General features: G+C 47.7%; 1 protein-coding gene across 1 annotated transcript in view; it reads left to right on the top strand.

Moving 5' to 3' along the window:
- The first annotated feature begins 9,985 nt into the window (after positions 1 to 9,985).
- Positions 9,986 to 15,931, top strand: part of KCNK5 (potassium two pore domain channel subfamily K member 5) — a 39,955-nt gene continuing 34,009 nt past the window's right edge. The window contains exon 1 of the mRNA XM_035295543.2: positions 9,986 to 10,531. Coding sequence (XP_035151434.2) covers positions 10,346 to 10,531 — 186 coding nt within the window. The 5' untranslated portion in view covers positions 9,986 to 10,345. The remainder of the gene's footprint in view (positions 10,532 to 15,931) is intronic.

Genomic DNA, 15,931 nt, shown 5'->3' with positions numbered 1-15,931 from the left:
GGTGTAGCGGTGGGCACCTGTCATCTCAGCTACTTGGGAGGCTGAGGCAGGAAGAATCTCTTGAACCCAGGAGGTGGGGGTTGCAGTGAGCCGAGATCACACCATTGCACTCCAGCCTGGGCAATAAGAGTGAAACTCGGTCTCAAAATAAACAAAATAAAATTTAAGTATAGTAATATATGAACTTTTGTTTTTTTGAGACAGAGTGTCTCTCTCTTGCCCAGGTGGGAGTCCATGGGCACTATCTCGGCTCACTGCAACCTCTGCCTCCTGGGTTGAAGTGACTCTCGTGCCTCAGCCTTCCCAGAAATATGCACTTTTTAAGGAACACCTCATATGATAAGTTACAGCAGCGGATCTCCTAACTGACATAATTTTGAGGCAATTATTTTGAAATATCTGCCACATGTTCATGTGATAGGAAAAGATTCATGATATCTGTTGTCAACAGAGTCTCCGGTACTGCCAATAGTACTTTGGTTTGTTGTCTACATTTGTTTTCAAAGGCAATGCTGGCTGGGCTCAGTGGTTCATGCCTGCCAAAGTGGGCTGATCATTTGAGGTCAGGAGTTCGAGACCAGTCTGGCCAACATGAAGAAATCCTGTTTCTACTAAAAATACAAAAATTAGCCAGGTATGGTGGCTTATACCTATAATCCCAGCTACTCCGGAGGCTAAGGCAAGAGAATCACTTGAACCCAAGAGGCAGAGGTTGCAGTGAGCTGAGGTCGCACCATTGCACTCCAGCCTGGGCAACAGAGCAAGACTCCCCTTGACTTTCTCTCATCCTCCTCCCTTCCCCACCCACCTCTCAACAAATCCTGAGGCCCCTTTCCCATTTGGTGGACAAGTGGCCAATTGTCTCTGAGATCCTGACAGTATGAATATGAGTCATTGTAAATGGTTGCCCAAAGATACTGGCAGGTTCAGCATGGCATCGTCATCTCTATATGCAAAGCACAATTGTCCCTACTGACCATTTTTTCTTCTTCTTTTTTTTTTCTTTTGAGATTGAGTCTCTGTCACCAGGCTGGAGTGCAGTGGTGCGATCTTGGCTCACTGCAATCTCCGCCACCTGGATTTAAGCAATTCTCCTGCCTCAGTCTCCCTAGTAGCTGGGACAAGAGGCACATGCCATCACGCCCAGCTAATTTTTGTATTTTTAGTAGAGATGGGGTTTCACCATGTTGGCCAGGATGGTCTTGATCTCCTTATCTCATGATCTGCCCGCCTTGGCCCCCCAAAGTGCTGGGAGTACAGGCATGAGCCACTGCTCCCGGCCTGACCATTTCTTTTTATCAAAAGATCCTATCTTTATTAAGGGTGACCAGCAAAGGAACTGAGCTGGAAAAGACCAGCAGAGAGAGGTCACAATCTCCAAAAGAGATACACCAAGCAACCCAGGAAGCTGCTCACCATAGGATAGAGAGACAAGAAAGCTATCCCCGAAGGGCTGCTGGGAACACCCAGTCACCCTACAATGGGTGGGAGAGGGTGGACCAATAGGTAGAGGATTCTTAGCACAGAAGGAAACCAGAAGGCTTCAAGGAGGCTGGAGGAGGCCATGGGAGAGGGGAGTGGTGACATCCTGCTCAGCTCTTGAGGAGATCCGTGGACTCTGGGTGGGGGTCACCCTGGGTACCTTGAGCAAGTTACTTCCCCTCTCTGAAACTCAGTTTCTTCACCTGTAAAATGGGCCAATCATCTCCCGTGGTGTCACTGTGACCATTAAATGAGATAATGAAAATGACAAAATGCTTTACTTATCTGCACTGTCTTACTCAGTGTGTATTAAAGATCTAGCACATAGTGAACACAGCAAAAACACCTTGTTATTATTGTGACAGGCAAGTCTGTAAAGTTGCTCCAATTTTCTCATCCTTTCCACTTGCCTTTTCCTCTTTTATCCCCCTCATCAACCAGCACTGTGCTATTACCCCAAACCTCCCTGCCCAAGGTGCCTGTAGAGTCCTCCAGCCCAGAATAACCTTGGGAGGAAGAGGTGGAGGTGTGGAGTGTGTGTGTGTGTGTGTGTGTGTGTGTGTGTGGTGGTGTGATGGGGTCCTGTAAACCATCAGAACTTGTGTAAAAGTCTGGGTGGGTACTTGCATGGTGCATTTTCTCTGGGCAAACAGTCATAGATTCTTTTTTTTTTTTTTTAAGATAGGGTTTCACCATGATGGCCAGGCTGGTCTTGAACTCCTGACCTCAGGTGATCCACCCACCTTGGCCTCCCAAAGTGCTAAGATTACAGGCGTGAGCCACCGCACCCGGCCAAAAATTCTTAAAGTAATGACCAAAATAAACAAAGGTTAGGATCCACAGAAGCAAAATGGTAGATCTTTTCTTTTTTTTATTTTTATTTTTATTTTTTTTAAAGACAGGGTTTCACCATGTTGGTCAGGCTGGTCTTGAACTCCCGACCTCAGGTGATCAGCCCACCTCGGCCTCCAAAGTGCTTGGATTACAGGCGTGAGCCACCATACCCGGCCATGTTAGATCTTAATGCTATAATCCTTCCTGGGTTTGAAAAGAGGTCTTAGGGAGAGGGCAATGTTTAACACTGAGGAATGATTCTCACATGATGGAATTTCAGGAATCAATGACAGTCCTAGAGAAAGGTTCAGGGGTAGGAACCATAAATCTCACCCTGCTGTGTGAGGTTTATACTAGGAAAAACATCACCGAGCAAAATAAATCACAGAGCAACAAAGATGATTTTTTTTAAAATAGTGAAAATGGCATATGCATACAATGAAGTATTACTTAATCTTTTTTTTTTTTGAGATGGAGTCTTGTGCGATGGCATGATCTCAGCTGAACACAACCTCCACCTCCCAGGTTCAAGTGATTCTTCTGCCTCAGCCTCCTGAGTAGCTGGGATTATAGGCACGTGCCACCACTCTTGGCTAATTTTTGTATTTAAATACTAAATATTTAAATGTGACTCTAAATATGACCCAGTTTAAGGAAGAGCTTTGGGTGACCTCTAAATTGGTCAGAATGAGGGCCTCTTTTGTTACTGAATTATTTTTCCTGGCCATAGAAATGTTAGATGTTGGCAAACAGCAATAAAATTCTGATACTGCCGCGTTCCCTTTATAAGAAAAAGGCTTTGAAATGGTAATAGAGACTTATCTGAAATTTTCAAACGTAAATAATTCAAAATTAGTGCTTGAGCACTTCTTTTTAATTTTTTTTTTTAGAGACAGGGCTTCTCCATGTTGGTCAGGCTGGTCTCGAACTCCGAACCTCAGGTGATCCACCCGCCTCGGCCTCCCAAAGTTCTGGGATTATAGGCGTGAGCCACCGCGCCTGGCCCTGAGCTCTGCTCTTAACCTACAAGGACACGTTTCTCAATAGCTTAACTGGCTTTCAGAGCAAAGGACATGTAGCTTTGCTGTTAAGAGTGACTGAAACCCTGCCAAGTCAACATTTATCTAACTTAATTATCATCACTGAGCCACATATCTCTCCTCAATGCCCGGCTAATTCTTGCAACCTCAAATATCGTACGTTGAATTTACAAGTTCCACTTCTCACTATTCTTTTAACTGTGGCAAAAAGTATATAACAAAGTTTACCGCCTTAACTATTTTGAGCGTACAGTACCGTAGTGTTGTCAGTATGCACGTTGCTGTGCAGTAGCTCTTTAGAACATTTTTATGTTGCGAAACTGAAATTTTATGCCCACTGAACAATTCCCCTTTTCCCCTCCCCCGTCTCTGGCAACCATCATTTATTCTACTTTCTGTTTCTGAGAGTTTGACTTCTTCAGATACCGCAGATAAGCAGAATCATGTAGCATTTGTCTTTTTTGACCGGCTTATTTCATTTAGTGTAATGTCCTCAAGGTTCATCTATGTTGCAGCATGCAATGGATCACCTTTTTTTTTTCTTAAGACTGAGTAGGCTGGGTGTGGTGCCTCGTGCCTATAATCCCAGTACTTTGGGAGGCAGAGGCAGAGGCAGGGCAGATCAGTTGAGGTCAGGAGTTGGAGACCAGCCTGTCCAACATGGTGAAACCCCGTCTCTACAATAAATACAAAAATTAGCCAAGAGTGGTGGCATGTGCCTGTAATCCCAGCTACTCGGGAGGCTGAGGCAGAAGAATCACTTGAACCTGGGAGGTGGAAGTTGTGTTGAGCTGAGATCATGCCATCGCACAAGAATCCATCTCAAAAAAAAAAAAAAAAAAAGATTAAGTAATACTTCATTGTATGCATATGCCATTTTCACTATTTTTTAAAAAATCATCTTTGTTGCTCTGTGATTTATTTTGCTCAGTGATGTTTTTCCTAGTATAAAACATGAAGCTTGCTTTATCATGTACATTGAATTCACCACTCAGAAACCTTTCTAACTGAATAAGTGGAGAATCTGTAGACAAGAAAACAGATATATTTATTTCAGATGTTCAGTAAACACAAAGGCTGGGCACAGTGGCTCACGCCTATAATCCCAGCACTTTGGGAAGCCCAGATGGGCGGATCACCTGAGGTCAGGAATTGAGACCAGGCTGGCCAACATGGTGAAACCCCGTCTCCACTAAAACTACAAAAATTAGCCAGGCATGGTGGCATATGCCTATAGTCCCAGCTACTCGGGAGGCTGAGACATGAGAATCATTCGAACCCAGGAGGCAGAGGTTGCAGTGAGCTGAGATCTCACCACTGTACTCCAGCCCTGGCTACAGAGTGACACTCTGTCTCAAACAAAACAAAACAAACAAAACAACAACAGAAAGGAAACAAAAAGAAAAAAAATTTAACAGATATTTCTCCAAGTTTCCAAACGATCCATTGAAAATAGGGCAAGTTTATAAAATAATTGACAATCTTTCATAATGTAAGTGATTTTATAAGGCATTTCATATTATCTGTCTTTAAGAAATATGACAAGAACAAAAATAAAAGTAGAAACTGTTGATCTTTTCAGTTGACTGCTCTAGAGCTTTTTATTTATGGAAATAAGGTTTCCAAGTAATGATGATATGGAATCACTTTATGCTCTTAATGGCTTTTTATATAACTCCTTTGATCAGATGCAATTTGCAGGGGAGGTCTATTCCCCTCTGAAATTCTTAAACAGAATATAAAACAATGTAAACAGAAATATTACAAAACAGAAATAAAAACAACATTTGTGTTGAATTACCAAGGGTTCATTTCACCAAGAGGATAATCCCTTTACCTAATGGAAATAAGGAAGAAACAAAGGTGGGTGTGGACCTTTTATGAAGGTGGAAGTATGACCTTGGCCAAAGCAACTGGTGGCTCAGCCAATTTCTGCAGATGAGACCTGCAGAAGTTTCATTATCTGTTGCTGTCAAGGTGAAGCTCAACTCCATCCTGTGAATGAAGAGACAAACTCTGTAGAAAATTTGAAGAGATTTCTTCTGAGCCAAATATGAGTGACCATGGCACATGGCACAGCCCAGGAGACCTTGAAAACACGAGCCCAGTGTTATCAGAGTACAGCTTGTTTTTATACAGTTTAGATTATAGGTGAATTCAAAGATTTTCTGATTGGCAGTTGGTTGAGTTTATCTAAAGACCTGAAATCCATAGAAGGGAGTGTCTGGGTTAAGATAAGGGTAGTAAAGACAAAGTTCTTATTATGCAGGTGAAGCCTTCAGAAAGTAAGCTTCAGAGATAATTGATTATAAATGTTTGTTATTCAATTTACAAAGATGCCAGACTTGGCCAGGCGTGGTGGGTCACGCTTGTAATCCTAGCACTTTGGGAAGCAGAGGCAGGTGGATCACGAGGTCAGGAATGGAGACCATCCTAGCCAACATGATGAAACTCAGTCTGTACTAAAATACTAAAAATTAGCTGGGAGTGGTGGCGTGCTCCTGTAGTCTCAGCTACTTGGGATGCTGAGGCAGGGGGATTGCTTGAACCTGGGAAGCAGAGGTTGCACTGAGCCGAGATCGCCCTGCACTAGAGCCTGGCGACAGAGCGAGATTTTGTCTCAAAACAAACGAACAAACAAACAAACAAACTCCTGTCTCTACCCAAAATACAAAAATTAGCCAGGTGTGGTAGTGCCTGCCTATAATCCCAGCTACTCAGGAGGCTAAGACAGGAGAATCACTTGAGCCTGGAAGGTGGAGGTTGCAGTGAGCCAAGATCATGCCACTACACTCCAGCCTGGGCAACAGAGCAAGACTTTGTCTCAAAAAAAAAAAAAAAGATGTCAGGCTGGGCGCGGTGGCTCACGCCTATAATCCCAGCACTTTGGGAGGCCAAGGCGGGTGGATCACGAGGTCAAGAGATCGAGACCATCCTGGTCAACAAGGTGAAACCCTGTCTCTACTAAATATACAAAAATTAGCTGGGCATGGTGGTACGCGCCTGTAGTCCCAGCTACTCGGGAGGCTGAGGCAGGAGAATTGCTTGAACCCAGAAGGCAGAAATTGCCGTGAGCCGAGATCGTGCCACTGCATTCCAGTCTGGGTAACAAGAGTGAAACTCCATCTCAAAAAAAAAAAAAAAAAAAACAAGATGTCAGACTCCTAGCTAATTCTCTTGTGGTTCTGGAATAAGACCTGGAAAGGGAAAGGTATTCTCTATAGAATGTAGATTTTCCTCATCACAGACAGCTTTGCAGGGGCATTTCAAAATAGGTCAAAGAAATACATTTTGGGGTAAAATACTTTGATTTCTCTCAGGGCCTGCTGTCATTCTTATGCTACAAAAAGTCTGCTCTGTCAGTCTTAAGGTCTTTGTTTTGGGGGTTGTTTTTTTGAGAAGGAGTCTCACTCTATTACCCAGGCTGGAGTACAGTGGTGCGATCTTGGCTCACTCCAACTTCTGTCTCCCAGGTTCAAGCAATTCTTGTGCCTCAGTCTCCTGAGCATCTGGGATTACAGGTGTAAGCCACCACGCCCGGCTAATTTTTGTGTTTTTAGTAGAGATGGGGTTTCACCATGTTGGTCAGGCTGGGCCTTAAGGTCTCCGTTTTAATGTTAATGTTGGTCAGCCATGCCTGAATTCCAAAGGGAGGAAGGTATAAGGAGGCATGTAGGCTGAGCGCTGTGGTTCACGCCTGTAATCCCAGCACTTTGGGAGGCTGAGGGAAGACCATCTGAGGTTAGGAGTTCGAGACGAACCTGGCCAACATGGTGAAACCCCATCTCTACTGAAAGTACAAAAAATTAGCTGGGCATAATGGTTCGTGCCTGTAGTCCCAGCTATACGTGGGAGGCTGAGATACGAGAATCGCTTGAACCCAGGAGGCAGAAGTTGCAGTGAGCCAAGATTGTGCCACTGCACTCCAGCCCGGGTGACAGACTGAGATACACTCTCGAAAGGAGGCATGTCCAACTACGCATTCCCATCATGGTCTGAACTAGTGTTTACTTGAGCATGCCCTTGGTTAAGAGGAAGGGTCCATTTGCTTGCTTGGGAGGGGCTTAGAATTTTACTGTTAGTTTACATTCCTCAAAGCTGATTGCCTTCCAAAAAGTTGCACTCTGAAATTATTATCAACCCTGATCATTAAGCATAATATTAAGAACTACACATATGCTATTGGAATGGATTTATATATCAGCCCTGTAAGAAAATATATATCTCACCTCACCTCATTTCCATTTACCTACTTTTCCCTTTTCCATCCTTGAGGCTCATGTTGCCTAAATGTTCAATAGTTTCAGCACAGTTTATATTTTATAAAAGCCCCCCTGGCTGCTGTGCAGAGAGCAGGTGTGTACCCCTGATGTAGGGAAGGTGTAGATCCAATGCAGGGCTGGGTCCAGGGAAGGGGGAGATGGGGTGGGAAGGGGAAGTTGGGGGAGGGGAAGCACATTCAACGGTATGGAGACAAAGGAGAGAGACAGGAGGAGGGAGAATGAAGAGCTGGGGAAGGGGCTTTGGATAAATACAGGGAAGTAACGGCTGGGACAACAGAAGGAGAGGATGAGGAGAGCGCCAGCACCACACGGAGGGCAACAAGAAAGAAGGGGACAGGTAATGCAGAAACAAAGTGGAAGCACAAAGAAGCTAGAACATACAGAGGCTTCGAATAAAATTCAATTCATCCTAAAGTGTTCAGCGTTTTCATGAGGCCGTGATACAGGAATAGGAAGAGGCCCTTTATTTTCTTAGGAAGAGAACACAGACCGGAGATGAGAGAGGAATGGTAGGGAATTTTCCAAACAAAGAGAGGGCTTGTGAGGCCCCTACCCCATGCTCACTGAAGCATTCACACTGCAGCCCTGGACTCTCACAAAGAGGGTGAGCTCTATCCAGAGGGGGGGATCTGGAACCCATGCCTGGTTTCCATCCCAGTTGAGGGCTGGCAAGTGAGACTGCAGAGCTGGGGTTCAGGCCACAGCCTGGTAGACAGAGTGGGCTGGAGGTCAGCAAGGCTTGGAGAAGATGGATATGTTTGGGTGGGTGAGGGGCCTGGTGCTGGGAGTGGGTTGTCTACAGAGAAGTGCCCCCAGGGACTTGTCCAAGGTGATCCTTTGCCAGGGGGTCCTGAAGGGACTGGCACTGCATGCCTTGGGGATGCAGTATCAGGAAATCTGGGGCTCCCCAGCTTCCTGCTCTGGCCTTATCCTCTGGACATGCTCGTGGTGCCATAAGGAGACAGAAACATCAGCAAATTCAAATCAATGCTTCCAACTGTATCCCTACTTCCTCCATTCCAGTCAGATTTGGAGATACTATAGCTATCCCCCTCCCCAAGCAAAAAAACGGTCCTAACTCTTGATGCCTTGGAGTTCAGGCCACAGCCTGGGTACAGGGTGGGTAGGAGTTGAGAAATGGCCCCCATTCTTCCCGATGGAAAGAAAAGGCCAGTGCTCAGGGATTCTGACCACTCCAGTACCTTCCCCTATAGAGGTCAGAGAAGGGCGGGGCGAGCCCCTGGAACAGAGCAATCAATGAAAGGAGGCCTCCCCTCTAACTTCTGACTGGTGCTGGTTGAGAGGCTGAGCTTGTTTCCTCACTGCAAAGTGGGTCGAATGACAGGGTCTGCTTTCGATGCATGAAAGGTATGCAGTACTGCTGGGGTTTACAAGCGCTCAGAGAATGGCAGCAAGGCCAGTGAGAAATAGAATTGATTCACTCCTTCACTGCACGCATGGTTATTGAGTGTCACAATGTATGCAACAGGCACTGCGGATGCATCATTACACAAGCCAGATTCTCCATCTCCCCAGCACGCATTTCCGTGTGTGTGGCGGTGAGGGGGCACAGTACAAAGTAAATAAGAAATAGAGTTATATAGCACAGCAGAAGGAATTTAGTTCTAGGAAGACCATAAAGCCAACGAGGGAGATAAGGAGGCGGGGGTGGACTTTTAAATCAGCTGGAGCCTGTGTATGAAAGAGGTCAAGTGTTTCCCGTAGAGCTACTGTGTACTGGAGGGCGCACAGAGGTGTCGCGAATTGGGCTGTCTGCTCCTTCCAGATGCACGGGTCTCACCAGGGTAGGTGAGAACGGGGTGAGAGGGAGGAATTACGCGTGAGAGGCTGGATTAGTTCCTGATGTCCTCTGATTCCCTGCAGCGTCTTCAGTACCGCTCTAACACCCTTCCTCAGGCTTATAGGAAGGTGTGTGGAAGAGACACACAGAGAGACTGAGCATCAAACTTTTTTGGAAGAAACATCGGTAAGTGAAAATGGAATTACAATAAATATAACAAAAGCAATAAACTCCTGACCTCAGTCACAATCACTTTAGTTAACACGCCAGCCCTAATAACAAACACCAGTCCCGGAGACCGCAACCCCTCGGGCACCGCGGGGCGTGGAGGTCTGGGCGGGCGGCGCAGCCTCCCCTGGTGGCTGCGCCCGGGGAGCTCCGGGAGCGCTAAGCCCCTTGCACCTCATGCTCCCTCCAGCTCTTGCCGGGCGGCCAGCGCGGGGAAGGGGCGGGGCCCTCCTGGGCTCCTCCCACTCCAGGGCCCGGAGCGGGCGGGCAGAAAGCGCTTGGCTCTGGTTAAAGAGCCTCGCGGAGGCGGGCGCGGCGCACACTGCTAGTGGCGCGCGGAGGAGCAGCGCTTGGGGAAGCGGGCCACGTGTCTGTCCAGAGTCAAGCCCTGTGTTCCTCCCGCTCCTCACGCTTCCGCGGTCCAGGGCGCCCCCTCGGCCCCCCTGGTGTTCGCCCACCCCGGGCCGCCTCAGTGGGGCTCCACGCAGCTCCCCGCGCTCCGTGGGCCAATTTGGCCGAGCAACTTTGTCCGGGGAGCGGCACTTGCGGTGGGGACCGGGCACTGCGCATGCGGAGCTCCAAATTCAAACAGCTGTTTCCAGAGGCTGGAGGGAGGGCGGACTGGGAGCAGCTGGGGCTAGGGGAGGCTTTCTCTAGGAGGCGGCCGCTCGGGAGCCATGGTGGACCGAGGCCCTCTGCTCACCTCGGCCATCATCTTCTACCTGGCCATTGGGGCGGCGATCTTCGAAGTGCTGGAGGAGCCGCACTGGAAGGAGGCCAAGAAAAACTACTACACACAGAAGCTGCATCTACTCAAGGAGTTCCCGTGCCTGGGTCAGGAGGGCCTGGACAAGATCCTAGAGGTAAGTCGCCGCTTGTAACCCCGTAGACCTGAAGCTGGCTTGGTCTTTAGGGGCGCTGAAAGGAAGACCCCTTTACAGCTTTGGGTGACCCTCTCCCTATGGAATGTCCAGGGGGTGACGAGAGAGCATGTCCCATCATGGGTCAGGCTTCGAGGATCTGTCGCTCATCCGAGGGACACGGGGATCCCCCGGGCGCGGAGACTCTTTGGAACCTAGTTTGGCTGGAGATAAATTGGAGTTGATTCCTGGGTGAACTGGGCTCCGCTGTGTTGGTGTGACGGTACCTCCCTCCTTGGAAGGAGGCTGTGGGGCGGATAAAGGCGTTTATCTTTCCCTGGAGACGCTCCCGGAGTCCGGGAGCCGAGCCTGGTGCCATCCCCTCGTGTCTCCACCTCCTCTCTCCGGGGCCAGTGCCGCGCCCGCCAGGCTTTTCTTAAGGAACGTGAACCCGGCACAGTCACGGGAGGATCCCCCCGCCCGAGCCTGAGCAAAATCTTCCCGCCCCCAGCAGGGTTCCGGAGAGGAGCGGGGGGCTCTGTGGGGCCCGCACCCGCGGGATGAGGGCTGATGCCTGGAATGCTGGGGACGCGCTCAGGCTTCCGGGAAGGCTTATCTCGCAGAGACATCCTTCAAGGGCTTGGAGTTAAACTTTGTGAAAGTAGCAGGTTGCACAAACGAATAAAACCGGCGTTGTCCCTTTGCGAGGGGGGCGGAGAATGTGTGCGGAATTGGGGTGGGTGGGGGACTTCCCTCCGTGCTGATTGGGAACCGCTTATCTTCTGGTGCACAGCCCTATGGGTGGCATTTACCTCACTTAGGATAAACGGGCTGCCCATCCTGTCTGGAGCCTTGGGGTCAATTTGAGCACCGAGACCCTCTACCGCAGTTTCTTGAGGGCTCAGCTTCATCCATCAACCCTTCTTGGCCTGCTCCCCCAGTGGAATGACCAGGACCGCGATAAAAGTTCTAGATCGCAGGTGGGGAGTAGAGGTAGATTGTCCAAGGCATTACATTGGTCTTAGGGTGAAAGATGCCAGAAAGGAGGTCTGATGAGGAGCAACATTTAGTCTACAGCAGCATCCTAATACTATGAGCCTATCTAGCTGTCACTCATTTTCCCCATGTGAGAAATGGGAATGAGCCCATCTTCCTTATTTCTACCGTGGATTGTTAGGTTGAAAGCATTTGGAAAACTTGAAAACCTTGTCCCCAGATCAATGGACATTCACATAGATGAGCATATAGGTGTTTGCTGGCAGCCCTGTGTGGGAAGACTTGTCTTTTAAGGAGGCCCGTGGAAGGAGAGGTTTAGTTCAGCAGGCTCAGTGTTGGATTTCAGTGGAGGGTCTCTTGCCCTGTAGCAGTTTCCCCGGGTAGAGGCAGACGGGAGGTGACGGTGAGGAGGATGAGCTTCAGAAGGTGGCTGGTTGATTTACCCCCTTACAACAAGATTTCTGGCATAAAGCATCCATACGGCTTCCTTCTGATGGGTGTCTACCCTAGGGAGGGGGTGTTGTGGGGAGGGGGTCGATTTATGATTTCCCTTGAGGAAACAATTCCTCTGGAGAACAAGTTTTTGTTTAGTTTGTTCCAGGGCTTTGTTTAGAGGGGGAAGAGGGCAGGCAGGGAATGATAAAGCCTTGAGCTGCCCTCGAAGTGTTTCCCTCTAAGCTGTTGCTCCACTACTGCAGGGGAAGGAAGGAAAGAATTCAAGGCTAAATGTGGGAAAATAAACTTCAAAACACAAGGAGAAGGGAAAGGGGGTGGGATCCAGGGGTTAGGCAGCCGGGTGCAGCTGGTGGTCGTAGCTTTGGAGGCTAGACCGCTTCCTGAAGGTGTTTGAACAAGCAAAATGCCTCTTATTTAGTGATCCTATTAAATCTATCAACCTTTACCCCCCCATCCCCCCCAAAAAATAATGGGCAGGTGATTTTTAGAAAAAGGATTTGGGCATCAAGCTAGTCTGCTTTGGAGACGGATTACAGATAAGTTATTGAAGAAGGACAGCCCTGTGTGCATCCCCGCCAAAAAAACCCCAAACCAACCCCAACTGGGTGAGTCCCCTCCAGTGACAGGAAAAAACCAAGAAATCAAAATGGACAAGTAGAAGCATTTGCTGGCATCAGTTTTAATCTGCAGAAATCTGCCTTGTTCTGCTTTCTGGTGACTTGGGGTACTGCCTCAGGCCTCAGGATATTGGTTTAAGGAAAAATGAGAACTCAAAAATCTTCTTTCCCATCTGGCTGTTTGGGCATTTTCCACCTCAGGCTCTTGTGTTTTAGCTGGTTCTGAATCACCTTTGAATCATGGAGACCCTGGCTAGGAATTCCTGGGGTAGCAGCAGGAGTGGGGCAAGGATTGCTGAGAGAGAAGGGGTGCAGTCTGGGTTGGGGTCTCTCTTACCCTGGAAGTTGTGTGTGCTCTTTCAAATGTGTGAGAAAGGGAGTTAAATCAGCTGTCTTTAGAAATACTCCCCAAATTGTCAGGTACTTCCTCCCCTCAGCTGTGGTTGAAGGGAGGTGCAGGCTGACTTTCAAGTGCTCAGTGACCCGCAAGCCTGGGACCACGTGATCGTCCTCTTTCCTGCCTTCAGAACCATCTTGAACCCTTGCTCTCAAACAAGATCTTTTTGTGACTCATTCTCCCAACCTCCTCCTAAATTGCAGAGACTCTCACAAGGGAAATTAACATTTATGGCACACCTACTCTGTGTTGGGCATGGTGGGTGCTATTATCCTTATTTTATGAGAGAGGGCACAGGCTGGTTTTGCCATCTGGCTTGGCCATTTACCCATCAAGCCATGTAACTTAACATTGCCTTCTTTTCCTCATCTGCAAAGTGAATGTTTGGTGAGGCTCCAATAAAATAGAAACATTAGGCAAGATGTCTATAAAAAGTCAACAGGTCTTCTGACCTTAGCATTTATTGAGGAAGGCAGCTTTACCTACCTGCCTTATTTCAGGTACTCTTTACAGTGTGTATTCAAGTAAGCAGGCTGAAGTCCAGAGAAGTAGAATGGCCACAAGGACACCACAGGAGGCACAGCCTGTGGGGTGGGATGGGGAGGGGGAACCAGACAGTCTACCCCAGGAGCTTGGGCCTATGAAGATTGTCACTCTGGAACTGAGCTTAGGAAATTGGTTCAGCTGGACCCTGATGTGCTGGGAAATTCTATTTTCTATTTCCTCTAGCACAGGTAGTGACATACAGGTGTCTCCTGTGTTACCTGGCTGACCAGGCACCTCTGTTACTGAAATAATACATCAGTCTACCCCTCTGCCCTTCTCATTTTGGAAGCCCCCAACCCTTTCCCCACGAAAAACAGAGGGATTGAAGGGGAGGAAAGACAGCCTTTCTTAACCTTCTTTCTCTGGTGGGCAGTGATCAAAAGCAAGAAGGATTTGAGAGCCCACCATGTGCCAGACACTTTGAATAAGCACTTTGATTCTTGAAGACCACCCCATGAATGAGGAAAAGGTGATGTAACTTGTCTGGGATCACATAGAGCAGAGTTGGTTTCAAATCTAAGTTTCATGTTTCAAAGTACATGGAAATTAGCAAGCATTTATTAGCATTCACCATGTGCCAGACACTGGGTAAGACTCTTGGAATACAAAGAATTGGACCAGGCTCTGAGCTGCTGGAGAAAAGGATTCATAAACCTGCTGGGAACAAGACAGTGGATGTGGGCTATCACGGAGGATTTCAGGAGGGTCTCTTAAGGAGGGGCTGGTCCAGCCTGAGGGGTCAGGGAGGGCTCTCAGGAGATGACCTCAAGCCAGAGTGGAGTCTTGGATTAGAAAGAGCAGCTGGGAACTAGGGAGGTCAAAGCTGCAGTGAGCCTGGATTTTGCCACTGCACTCTAGCCTGGGTGACAGAGCAAGACCTTGTCTCAGAAAAGAAAAGAAAAGGCCAGATGTGGTGGCTCAAACCTGTAATCTCAGCACTTTGGGAGGCCGAGGCAGGAGGATCACGTGAGGTCAGAAGTTCAAGACCAGCCTGGCCAACATGGTGAAACCCTGTCTTTTTAAAAAATAAAGAAAGAGAGAAAAGAAAAGAAAAACTTAACTGAGAAAGGAAAGGAGAAGAGAATCCTAACAGAAGGCAGAGACTTGCCCTTTCTCCTAGCCTGGGGAAGGCAGTCTGCAGGCTTCTCACTGCTGCTCTAGAGAGTCCCTTGTCTCCTGGGGGTAGGGTAGGGTCACCCCAGTTCCTGCCCTCTGTCTGGTGTCTCAGACCAAAGTCCAGGTTTTGCTAGACTGCTCACGTAGCTGACCTGTTCCTGGAAGCTTCTTGGATTTCACTGGCCTCCTTTGTTCCTAAGCTTCAAAGCGCTTTCTTGTGTTCTGAGGTTTTCCATGTGTACCGCCTTTCATTTTCTGGACCCTTTGGACTGATCTATACACACTCCAGTCCTAAGTCGTAAGGGTAGTTCCAATATTAAGGTTCTGACACTCTTAACACCAATCCTGCTCTCCAGATTTGAAACATAAAACTACGGAATATATGACAAAATTGCATCTGACCAAAATGCCTAGAATGGGAATTTTTTGGAAAGCTAAGGGTTAATATGAACACCCTCTTTGTCCTGGGCCTTGTTGGAAGCTGCAAAATGCACTGTTCCACTTAACCGCTTTTCTAAGTAAAGGGAGCACAACAGCTCTTGGTTATGGAGGATCTTGGAGGCCTCCACATCCTCGGGTCTAAGCTTGAGTTCTTACCGGCTAGGACTGCAGAAGTGGAAAGTGGATAAGCTGGTTTTTTTGAGAGGAAATTGAAGAGGTCCCTCTTAATGGCTTGTTTCTTATTTATATTCCACTCAAAAGTTGAGGACAGCCAAAAAAAAAAAAAAAAATCCTTAGTCTGCCTTAGTTAACTACTCTGGTTAGTTTTTTAACAGTGAAAGTGAATTTTTATTAAATTGCTTTGAAAGTTTTACTAGAGCCCTTAGGATGATTACAGATGGCATAGTATTAGAGAATCATTGAAGGTGGAAATTAGCAAGTGTTGAAAGTTTCCAGTGGGGGTGGGGATGCAAGGGAGGTGATGATTGTTGCTTTTAAATATTTTCCTGGGGTTTTGCCCTATTTATAGTCTGGCATTTGAAAGAAACACAATCCCCTGGTTTTGGATGCTGTGCTTGGCTGGCCCTGACCTCAGGCCAAAGGCTTTCATCTTGAACTTGGCTGTTTGCTGGCAGATTGGGCTCAGCAAGGCTTTGAGGAGCAGAGGAGCCAGGCCCCTGAGTGAAGCCTCCAAGACAGTCTCTGTACAAATTGGGATGCTATATTTGTATTATGCTGCATGAACCAGTAGCCAGACTGGGGTGGTGCAGAGAAGTGAGGCAGGTGACCATAGGAAAGCACATGAAATAGGTTTGCCCCCTTCTAATATTCCTT

Source organism: Callithrix jacchus, chromosome 4 (genome assembly GCF_049354715.1).
Source record: "Callithrix jacchus isolate 240 chromosome 4, calJac240_pri, whole genome shotgun sequence".
Lineage (NCBI taxonomy): Eukaryota > Metazoa > Chordata > Mammalia > Primates > Cebidae > Callithrix > Callithrix jacchus.
This window is presented reverse-complemented; position numbering and strand designations above follow the sequence as displayed.